Source organism: Pezoporus wallicus, unplaced genomic scaffold (assembly GCF_028554395.1).
Source record: "Pezoporus wallicus isolate ANWC-B61680 ecotype Strahan unplaced genomic scaffold, APGP_CSIRO_Pwel_v1 contig_5069, whole genome shotgun sequence".
NCBI classification, from domain to species: Eukaryota; Metazoa; Chordata; class Aves; order Psittaciformes; family Psittacidae; genus Pezoporus; species Pezoporus wallicus.
Genome location: NW_026642361.1, coordinates 8,365,366 through 8,377,022, shown reverse-complemented (window position 1 = coordinate 8,377,022; position 11,657 = coordinate 8,365,366). Strand labels below are relative to the sequence as shown.

Genomic DNA, 11,657 nt, shown 5'->3' with positions numbered 1-11,657 from the left:
TATACTTCCTCATGCAGATAAAAGCAGAATTTGAAAAGCCTGGGAATTTTAGACGCTTCTGCCAAATTTCTTCAAAAACATTGTCCATTCCCAAATCTTGGGCAGGAAGAAGGAGATAAAATACGGCTTATATATCTTGGCAGGGCTATCTTCTATGACAACATAAAGCAAGGTTAGCAGTTCACCTTGCACAGAGAGTCTGGTGAATAAACATGCAAGCATTCTTCAATATTTATTTTTTATTTAATATCCAAAGATCAAAAATTTTCCATTGAGAAATTAGAAGGTTTAAATAATATTCCAGTACAAAAATATAGTCCTTGAGATAAAAACTTCCATACTACTACCTCCAAATAAATAAAATGACATCAGACACATTTAAACAATTCAGTACAAAAGAATACAGAACTTCTCAAAATCAGTGAGTTGTAGTTAAGTAAGTGCAATAGAATTAGTCACATTTCCTGGAGCTGCTAACTAGCCTGGCCTCTTGGGAACTTCAATGCATAGTTGTCACCAACTAATCATCAATCCCCTAGTTTGTTCAGAAAAGTGCATGAGCATTTGCTTGCCTTTAAGCATGTCTACTTGCTTGATTTGAATTTAGATATGCTTAGAAGTAAGCAGATATGAGTATATTTTCATGAGTACAGAAACTTCCCCATATTGGTGCTTGCATCTTCATGACAAATGAATGAATGATGAGACTAATTTTATAACATCCCTCTCTCAAGACAGCACCAGATGGAAAGCTGGGTACCGTATCATGTCATTTCAGGATTTCCAGATGGAAATTGAGTAAACATTGCCCCATTCTGTATTTTCAGGTCAGCAAACATGTAACAGATAGACAGAATTTTAAGACAAAGTCATTTCTTCGACAGTAGTAGGAGGTATAAATACTTTGGTATTCCATTATAAATAATTATTTAAAATACTTAAATATTAATAAATAAATGTATAAAAATTCCGTTAAAAGATTGAAATAAAAAACGTGCATCATAACGATATTTGCACAATAACTCTGTACAAAATGCCATATAATGTCATTAGCATTTGCACCTCCTCTGAGACTGGCTCCTTTTCCTTTTGAGAGAAGTTGGAGTCTCCACGAGTTTCTGCAGGACACTGAACAGCTCATGCACAGCTTTACGTTGAATTTTCAAGTCACTCATCTATTATAAATACGAAACAAACAGAAGGAAGGTCATGCCAAGAGCTATAATTATTTACTGATCACAATGTACAGGCTACACTGCTACCAGGATAAACCAGATGGACATCTGCAGTTACGAATTACACCATTCCCTAATTCCTACCACAAACACCCACATTGTCACAAAGTTTTGGTTTCCACTTTCTGTACTACTACACGACATGTTACAGACCAGCCATATTCTGTAAAACTGAGCTACCCTGTAGTTATTGTGATGGCATATACCCACTCAAGCAGCTAACTCCACCAGGGTATTGGCTGCAGACCTCTGCAGATGCCGATAGTTCATGCTATCGGCAATTGTTCAACAAGCCGAGTGACTCCAAAGCATGCGGAGGTGTGTCATAGCCAGGCACGACTCTCTCACCCATTTCTAAACCACAAATGGTTGTGTCAGTGGCAGCTCTGGTGGGCAGATGACACGGCAGAGCTGCCAGCACCTTTGTGCCGGACTCTAGCAAGACTCAGGACAGCAGCCCCCATGCTGACACCCCACACCGCAGACCCGCAGCAACCCCTGCAGCTGGAAACAACAGGTTTTCCAGTGTGAACTGAGCTAGATGGGGATTACCCGATGGGTTATAAAGCATTATTGGCTTGACTCACACTCAAATATCAACAGGAAATTATAGCATCATGAGTCTTAAAGGCAGAGGAAGAGCCTTACCTGAAGCTTTGCCAGGTCCTTGAGGTCTTTCAGCTTCTTCAAGCCATCAGGAAGGCTGTTTTTCAGAGTATAGAGTTCCTCAGATATATGCCTGATGTGCGCCTTTGACTTGTCAGCGTTTTCAAGCATTTCCAAGTACATGGAAACAATCTGGCTCAGGATGATTCTTTTTTCATTTCTCTGTTGAAAAATACAGTCAGAAAGAAAGGTTTATGAGTGCCCATCAGCAGGAAAGCAAACAAAGCTAAAATGTAGCGCACAGAGTTTCTTACTGTCATTTAAAACAGGATAAGATGTTGCAGCTCATGTCCTGGACTTGGCTGTACCTCAGGATTGGTTCGTGGTGCAATATAAAGCACCTTGGTCCTTATTGGAAATATTTTTATGATTGTTTTGTCGTTTCAGAGATACTGAAGCAGCTTCTGCTCATGCTTGTCCTTCCTTAGCTGGTTACACCGGCTCTGGGAGCTGCCTTGTACCAAATGCGCCCTGCAAAGTGCTCAAGATGCTTTGTTGTGTCTGGCTCTAACTCACCTCTGTCCAGTTTATCAGTTTCTCTGTAAAAATAGGTCCACCGTCAGCTACATCTGAATGGCTTGAGTTCTGCAACAAAGAACAAACATATTTGTTATACAAACAATACTTATTACAAGGCAAATTTGTGTTCTCTATTCAAATGAGCAATAAAAACCAGAGGCACGATTTTTGCATCACTGGGCTATTGCTATTACAATGCTTTCAATTCTATAAGCACCAAATTGCATTGTATGACTGCCCAGTACCAGAAATAGCATTAGGCTGTTTTTCAAAGTCTTCTCCTGCTATAAAAAAGACATTTAGCTCTATTTTATCAAATACTCCTTGCAAGTTGTGGTATTGACAGCTGAATATCAAAGTTCAGAGGCTTAGCAACTGGCTAGCAAATTGTCAGATCTGATTTTGGCACGTTTTAAGTCAAAGTCCACCAGTATGTGGTCTGTGCACTTGAATTTAATCAGGCTTAATAAATCTCATCTGGAACAAGAACAAACTAATTTTACTGCAAAACTACAGTTTGTGAAACTGGAGAATAGCCCAGTAGCCCACAGGTATGGAGATATACAAGGTTAGTGGAATACTGAGAGGTTCGCAGGGACAGAGGTTAACCCTCAGATGTTAGCCACGCACAGCGGCAGATTCTAGGAAACAAAGAGCAATACAATTCTCCTACCAAGGAGAGGTAAACTGAGTCATTTCCTTTTTTCTGTGTGTCTTTTTTTTTTTCTTTTTGTATACAACAGTCACTATTTCCTTTCTCGTCTGCTTGGTAATTTAAATACAGTGAGTGCAAAGGGAAAACTTGCAGAGTGACAGAAACCTCATATGCTGATTGGCTCCCCATGCTAACCTTACCACCAGCCTTCATTTTGCTGTTCTTCTGAAATGTGGGGAGCACCTGCTGTGGACCAGAGTTTCTAATGTCAGTGCAAGAAACTCACCACAGTTCAGGATGTCTCCAACAGAGTTATATATATTCTAGTGAGAATCTCTCTGATCTGTGCTAATGACAAATTTAAGATTTAATGCCAGTTTTACAGCCAGTTTGCTATCCCTCTGCAGACACTGAAGCATCACAATAGGCTTCTTCATGTGATACTTCAGGATGATTCTTTGATGATTAAATTTTAACTTTTATATGCACGAAATTTTGACAAAATGATAGCTGAAAACAGGAGCAAACTCTTGCAATTGGTTTCATGCATTTAAAGAAAAAAAATATATTGAGAATAAAAGCTGTTAATTAGAAGTGACTCCTTTATGAATCTGTTATCTCTAATCCCAGCTGAAGTCAATTGTGGAGTACTTTAATGCCTCCTAGACGAAGATAGGTGAGTTAACATTACAGTTATCAAGTTATCAAAATGAAAAGAAGTAATACAATGCCAGATAACACTCCTATGCCAGATAACAGTCATAGATATGTAAACAGAATGGCTGCAGGATGCAAAAGAATAAGCAGCAGGAACCACCTTTGGGCAGGACACCGCTACTAGTAGTAAGTACCAGATGCATTTGTTAAAGCAAAAGGTCTTCTTAGTCTTCTCCATTTTGTTTATATTGCTAACTATTACTAAAGCCCCCCTTAACATTAGTAACCTAAAACTTAAGAAAGTGTCTGTAAACTGCCTCTATTGAGAATTGACTCAAGATTAAATCATTCATCATAAGTGTCATAAATATTTCATGTTATGAAACATTCCATGTAATCAAAGGCTTCATAGAGCTAGTAGAAGCTCTTATGAAAGGAGGAATGCCCCTGAAATTAATGCAAACTATTATTTACTAAAACTATTGAAAAATTGTATCATGTTAGTGAATGAGGTTAGCAAAACCAAAGAAATTGTCCATATTCTTAACAAAAGGTAAAGCAAAAGGTTTGTTCTATGGTTACCCTCTATTGGTACACATTGAGTATATCAAGCAGGGCTCAATGCAGGACTATATTTAAAGCACAAGGAGACGACAAATGCAGTAGAACACCATACTTACAAAGTCAGCTTTCAGTTGGTCTATATCATTTTGAAGGTGAGCAAGAATTGAGCTATTTCCAAAACGTCCAAAATAAATCATGATGACAGACAGAGCAAACAAGCTGTAGGTCTGGCAAGTCATTTTCTTGGTGATGGCTCAGTTAAACTGCTCAGATAAATTCTGGGAGATGTCAGTTCTAAGAGCAGTGAGCTTCAACTTCTAATAGTACACTCTTCTATTAGAAGAAAGTAGACGAATGAACTTCATCTGCCTCTCAGTGGTATTTATACATGGTCTTGAAATTTTTTTTTTCGTCATCACAGGCTGTATATATTTAGACAAGATAGTGTTAGATAAGAACCCTTTAGTTTTTTCTAATCAAGGGAATCCCTCGAAAGCATCTTTCTAAAAGCATGGTCCTGGAAAAATTTTCAGTGGTTCATCAACGGGTAACATTGACGTGGCAGATTCTGAAGTTTCTTTTACACGTGGCTTGGGAAAAGGGGGAAATTATGGTACTGACTGAGGAGTATGCATTGTGGCTCAAGCATATTCTTACACCCTATCAGATAAAAATCATATTTGTGTGGTTAAAGGGTCAGTATAACAGTCAACTCATTTCTGGTATTCTTTTAAAGTAACCACTGAGATTTCCCTGGCATTATTCAGAGTCACTTAGAGATCTAAATGCTCTCCCTACTGCTGTCGTTTTGTGAAACACTATTTGCATTCTTTCCATAGTCTAAGTACATTTCTGCCACTTTCTCATTCTTCACCACCAAATTCAGAATAGGATAAGAGAAAATGAGGTTCCAGCATGGATACAATGATTCATCATTTTAAATTCCTTTGTGGTTGTCTACTATCTGCAAAGTATTTAAGTATTCAAGACACTAATTTCTACTTGGCAATAATTAAAGTTCGCCATTTATCCGTTAATTTCCACTTTTGTGTGTAGAAGATGAAAACAGAAAGGCATGCATGAAAAAAGAAGCCCATTTGAAGGAGATATAAAGGATGGTCTCCAAGTACATATAGACCCCTGAAAAAAAAGGTGTATTGAGGATAGCTAGGTAAAGGGGTTTTGTATGGCAACTGAACCCTGCTTTGATTGTTATCATGGTAAAAGAGCTTACTGCATCGAGTCTTACGAAGAAATCAGAGTAATTCTACAACATAGTATATGATTGCATGGTAGGCAGGAGCTTCCAAGGGAAACAAAGAAGCCCATAGGGAAAAGAAGAAAGAGAGGTTCAGGAAGAGGGCACAGGTACAGTTCACACAGACTGCAGTGGAGGGTGACTGTAGCTGATCAGAAAAAGCTGAAAATTAAACTGGCTCCAACAGGTATGATTTAAGTTCTCTAGCACAGCCCCAAATGACTCTTCTGGTTCCTGGCAAGAAGCTGACCTCTTCCTCAGCAGCACCTCCAATCTCAGCAAATGACCAGTAACACCACCAAGCATTTTTACCATCTGCAGCCTGAAAGAGGACCTCCATCTGTGGAATAGATCTAGCCTACTACCACCATTGCAAACAGGGAATTTCCATTTTGCAAAGACAAGAACCAAATCTCACCAGCAAAGGCAGGCCCAAAAGCTGTATGCCAAAGCTCCCTGGGAATAGCAGTGTAGAGAGATGGCAAATCTCACAACAAGTGCTGTACTGCAAAAAATTTAGGCCTGTAATGTGCTTGGGGTAGTAGCACTATGCAATGCCCATTTTGGTTTTAGTTCAGTAAATTAAAATTGGTTAAGCAATAACTTGATTGCTGGAAGTGTTTACATGGAGGTAAGGAGATAATGCTATTCAAGGATGCCTCAAAGAACTGTAAAAAAAATGTTATCATGCCTGCTTGTGGCACAAGTGTTTGACTAGACAATTTTCACAGGTCTCTTTCGACCCAAACCATTCTGATTCTATGTTTCTATGATTACAATCATAGAATCACGGAGTCATTTATGTTGGAAAAGACCTTTAAGATCATTGAGTCCAACCATTAACAATACTGAGTTCACCACTAAACCATGTTCCTAAAAGCCATATCTACACATCTTTTAAATACCTCTAGGGATGATGACAAAATGGAGGTCCCACTGAGATTCAAAGTGGACTCACAAATGACAGAAGGCTGAACAAACCTATTGATAAAGTTAAAACATCTGGATTGCTTTGCAAGACAAACATAGGCAAATGGCATGCTGTGGCATGTAGTTTTATACATATAGGAAAATTAAGCATATTTTACATGGTGGGAGACACCCGCTGAGGCACATCAACTGGCCATGAGTCTATGGAGTGATCCATTGACAAAGGAAGGAGAGGTGTCAAGAAGTAGGAGGAAAATTATTCTTGTTACATATGGCACTCTTTATGCTGTCAGAAACGTAAAGCTGAAAAAGGAACTGGGTCATCAAGCCCAGTTTTTGCCATTACAGGTTCCAATTTGAGCAGTGCTTTCCTGTTGAGTTACCAGAGAGTGTGCAAAGAAGAGCTGCAAGTAAGGAGTTTGAGAGAGATTATTTACTCATGCAGCTCAGTCTTCTTAACATGTTGAGGACAAATCTTAACACAACTGAACACAACTAATTGCTGCAATTATCCAGGCAGGAAGAAGATACAATTTCAGGAGCTGAAAGGTTAAGTCAGTTCTGCAGAGAACTGTTCATTCCAAGTGAATGCACTGGATTAAACAGCCTTGCTAAACCTATCAGACATATCCACATTTGGCCTTTTATTACTACTAAACCTTTAAGCATAACAGCAGGATGAAATATCAGAAAGAAAAGATTTTCCCAATTCAACTTTTATAGATACTAGTTACAGTTTTGGGGGCTTATGTAGCCAATTTTATCACTTGATCTCCTCACATTTCAGATGCGGCCACTGTCACAGTATCACAGTATCACACAGTATGTTAGAGATTGGAAGGGACCTCAAAAGATCATCTAGTCCAATCCCCCTGCCGGAGCAGGAGCACCTAGATAATGTTACACAGGAATGTGTCCATGTGTCAAGTGTACAAATTTGCAGATAAGAAAATGGCAGCACAGAGCAACAGGATGGTTTATGATCATTTAGCATCTAGAAAAGGCAAATCTGGGAACACAGACACTCATCATAAAGTCTTCATAAAGACTGAGTCAGGAAATAAAGCAAAGAGTAAAGAAGAAGAAAGCCATGATGCGTGTTTCTGTCATGTTATCTTCTGAGTGTAGGTTTGGCTTCCAGGTACCTCTTTCTGTCCATGGAGGCTAGATTAAGGCCTTCTACTCATCTACATTCAAATTCTCACACAAAGGGTTGAATGTTCTGTGGTAAATCATCAGCTGGACAGAAATGTGTTCTAATACAGAAATATAGAATTCCTTTTCCAAATCTTTACACTTGAATAAGTAGCACCATATTAAAGCTGACATGCTCATTTCATGTTCTCTTCTACTGACACATAACATTACCTCTCTTCAAATTGTTCTGATCCTAGACAACAGTCTACAGCAGATGGTCAGAACGTGAGGGTCCTGTGCACTTCCCAGGGCTGTTCTGCTTCCCATTCCACCAGAAAGTGATGAAACAGATCCCCATTGTCTAGTGCATGTCTAGTTGTCCAAGAATGATGGTCAGCTTCTGAGGAAGGCTCAGATTGAGATGGCTCCTCTGCACTGCCTTTCCTGAACATCCACATGGTTACAAAGAAAATAGGGAGTACCCTGCAAGTATCTACCCTTTACTAGGTAGAGCCAAGGGACAAAGAACATGCAATTTTTATCCATGTTCCTTAGTAGATATCTATCGAGTGTATGCTGGAGGGGACTGAACACTCAGTACTTAACAAAAGCTCTTTGTCTGAGCACTAGCCCTAATCTAGCTGAAAGAGAGGGCAGAATATTATTGAAAAGTCTTGTGTTGCATTAAATTGGAGCGGTCCTTCTGTGTGGCTCCATAGTCACAGCTGGACTGTCATCTCTTCCAAACAGTAGGAAATGAAACCAAGGCATCTTTTTTCATTTTGCTGCCTGGAAGTCATCTGACTCTTCATGTAAAGCAGAGGTTTCACACCTTTCTGTTCACACACCACCTTACACCAATTACCCGATGATGTCCTTGCAAAGTCATGTCATATTTCACTACGACCACTGATGAAAGGTTTTTCCCTTTCATTTTTTGTTTTATGCATACTCCTCAGCGTGCTGGCTGAATGGTTAGTAAGGAACTGCCCTTACCAGCCTAGCAGATCTCTGCCAGACTTTCGTTTCTCTAAAACTCAGTGGCTTCCTCTATTACCACTGCACAAGGAAAGCAGCTCAGAGTTGGAAAACCCTCTCTGACTTGTCATTCTGAACTTACATCACACTTCATCTTTTAGCCTTCCTTTCCTATAAGCAGCAGAAATAATTTCTTCGCTTCCTGCTTCACAATGCTGTGGAGGGTCATTAGGTGTGTGATTAGAGTTAGCATGTATGCATTGTACCAGTGCTATGTGCTTACTAAAAATTTTTATTTGAGCTACTACTATCTGCAAAGCAGATGTCTTGATAATCAGGCCTCATGACCACTCTCCTACAGATATGGATATTTCCTCAGTGCTACACATCATAGAGGATGTAGTTGTCTGCTCCTTGTGATCAACAGATCTCTGTGAATTAGAGGATATTCCCAGTGACTATTAGGGATAATGCTGGAATAAAAAAACTTCTTTGTTTTATAAGAACAAAATACTTGGGGCAGAGGGAAGTTCTGAAATTCTCAAGATTAACAGTTTTGACATCTTTCTAAAAAAATGCTCTATTCTGCCCATTCCAAACACTTTTGGAAAATGTTATTGTTTGACAGTACTGGAGAACCACTTTGTACTATCTGAAATATGACATGAGAAAGACTCTTTGTCCTCCTTGAATACTCCTGTCTGCGTGCAGTCATCAATGGGAAAATGTATATTATTGATCCCTCTATCCACTCACAAGATTTCTCACATACTTTAACTGCTGAGTCTTCCAAAGAAGGGGAAGGGAGAAGAAACTGGCACCTGGTGGAGTTAGGCATCTAGAGAGACCCATATCCAGACAGGTAAAAAGCTGGTGGATACAACTTCAAGTGATAGCAGTGTAAGCTCAGAATTATTAAAGCCGTGGTACCTTGACTTTCACAGAACATCTGTTTCATACTCCCTTTCAGAATTTCAGTTTGGTAAACCCATGCAGGATGGAAAAAAATGTTTATTGGTTGGGAAAACCTTTCCCCACAGAATACTAATGATTACTTTCTGAATTAGTAGAAGGAAATAACTGCCCCATCATGGTCTGAGTACTTATCCATCCTCTAAGTAAGAGTTCAAGCTTTTACTTTGTCCAGGAAGAAAAGAATAGCTGTAAATAGTTGTTCTGGATTGGTCTTTCTCACACACTATTGTGGACTTCTTGGCCACTCCTAAATGTATGACTGTCAGCTCTGTATTGCCTAGAGACTCCACTAATAGCATAATATGAATATTCAGGATTCATATTAAAATTATTTTCTGGAATGTATAGATATAGATGATAATATTTTTCTCAGAACATCTGTCCCCATTAACACCAGTTAATGTCCCTGTTTATAAAAACAAGCATAATGCTATCTCCCCTTTCCTTGAACTGATCTTATGTCAGGAACTCTGAAACTGGAAAGAGGGACATATAACATGTTTTCTCATTGCTGATTGTGCGTGGACAGCAATACATAATAAAGACCATAGGTTTCTCCTCATTTCTTGTGCCATGTTTCTTGTTGGCACAAACCAGCTTTCTAGCTCGTCAAAAAACACAGTCTGCATGTATGAACAATTAAGAAACTATGAGCTACCAGTGTGAGCTAACCGTAAGAAAGGCAGACACCATTCTAAAATGTTTCTCTTGTAGAAATGTATGGAAAACAGTGACGTCGATGTAGAAGACAGTAATGGACAAACATGGTGTGAGGTTTTATTCTGTGCTTCTACTGTTCAGAGTCTTTCCACATATCCAACTCCTGATTAAAATCTACTACACATGAACCAGAAGAAAATTACAAATCTTATCCAATTTTAGCTTAAGTTCCTACCAATGGAAAAGCAGCAGAACTGCTGGCGCAGCAGAACTGCTGGCACAGCAGCAGCCCAAACCCAAAGTATGGTTGCTGTTGCATAAAATACCTCCTGTGATATAACCATAGAGTGACTACGGGTTTTTTTGCATAAAACCTTTCATTTTCACCAGCTCTTCATCATTCTTCCAAGAAGAATAAAACACTTACTCTTGAAAGTTTTCTGTTTTCAGCACCTTAATATCCATTGAAAGTATTGGCAGGTTTATGCCATGAATCTTACAGTATTTGTTTCCTTTAAAAGCCCCAGATTCTTGTCTTACATGATTTCATGTATCTCAGAGTTTATTTTTGAGTTTTGGGGTTAGGATTTTTTTCTAGTCACTTTTTAATCATCATGGTTGAAGAGTTAAGATTGAAATCAAGAATTTCTAAAAGCATAATAAGGAAAATAATAGAAAAAAATACAATCTAAATGCAAATTTTCATGGTTCTTTCTTTGAAATACGTCTGTCCAGGCTTTGTAGGCCTACAACCTTCATGATGTTGATTTGTAACAGGAAGTAGGCAAGGTTAACAATCCAGTCCTATCAGTGCAACATACTGACTTCAGATAATGCAGTTTGTGCTCTGGTGGGTGTAAAGTCTTCTACAAAAGAAAGATATATTTTATTAAAATAGTTCAACCCAAAGTGATCTTTCACGGTTTTCTAATTCTTTGCTAATAGCCCTGTGCTTCGTGAGACCAGCACGCTACTGTTTCCATAACCTTTTCCACAAATATTTCTGTTACTTTTAAGGTAACATTTTAAAACTCTTTGAGAGAACTAATTCATTAAGAGAATAATTCCACTGTAATTTGGCTTGACCATGTTCTGTGGTATCCTGTGAATATGCGTATGTCTGCCTTTGCCGTATATTATAGAAGAAACATCACGTTTTGCTCATAATGTCATTCCCCAATTAATGATAAGTGGCAGTATGCTTTCCTCTATATATTAACTCTCAATTTAGAGACCTCTGGTATTTTCACAGTCTCTTATTCCTTTTCATTCTCATAGAATCATAGAATCATAGAATAGTTAGGGTTGGAAAGGACCTTAAGATCATCAAGTTCCAACCCCCCTGCCATGGATCAGATCCACCTTCAAAAGAAGCCAAAAAGCCATATGAACCTCTGCATTCAGGAATCTGCAATAATACCAA

General features: G+C 38.8%; 1 protein-coding gene across 1 annotated transcript; it reads right to left on the bottom strand.

Moving 5' to 3' along the window:
- Positions 1-229: 229 nt before the first annotated feature.
- Positions 230-4,616, bottom strand: IFNG (interferon gamma). The gene is made up of 4 exons (XM_057429458.1): positions 4,413-4,616; positions 2,418-2,486; positions 1,884-2,063; positions 230-1,175 (listed from the first exon to the last, which is right to left on the bottom strand). Exons 1-4 carry the CDS (start codon positions 4,533-4,535, stop codon positions 1,050-1,052), a joined length of 498 nt encoding a protein of 165 aa, XP_057285441.1. The 5' UTR covers positions 4,536-4,616; the 3' UTR covers positions 230-1,049.
- Positions 4,617-11,657: the final 7,041 nt, after the last annotated feature.

What these genes read in the sequence shown, in the direction of transcription:
- IFNG (XM_057429458.1), bottom strand. Translation starts at nt 4,535, where the DNA reads ATGACTTGCCAGACCTACAGCTTGTTTGCTCTGTCTGTCATCATGATT. An exon ending in ACCAACTGAAAGCTGACTTT is followed by an intron (nt 2,487 to 4,412) that starts GTAAGTATGGTG and finishes TCTTTGTTGCAG; the next exon opens with AACTCAAGCCATTCAGATGT. An exon ending in AACTGATAAACTGGACAGAG is followed by an intron (nt 2,064 to 2,417) that starts GTGAGTTAGAGC and finishes ATTTTTCAACAG; the next exon opens with AGAAATGAAAAAAGAATCAT.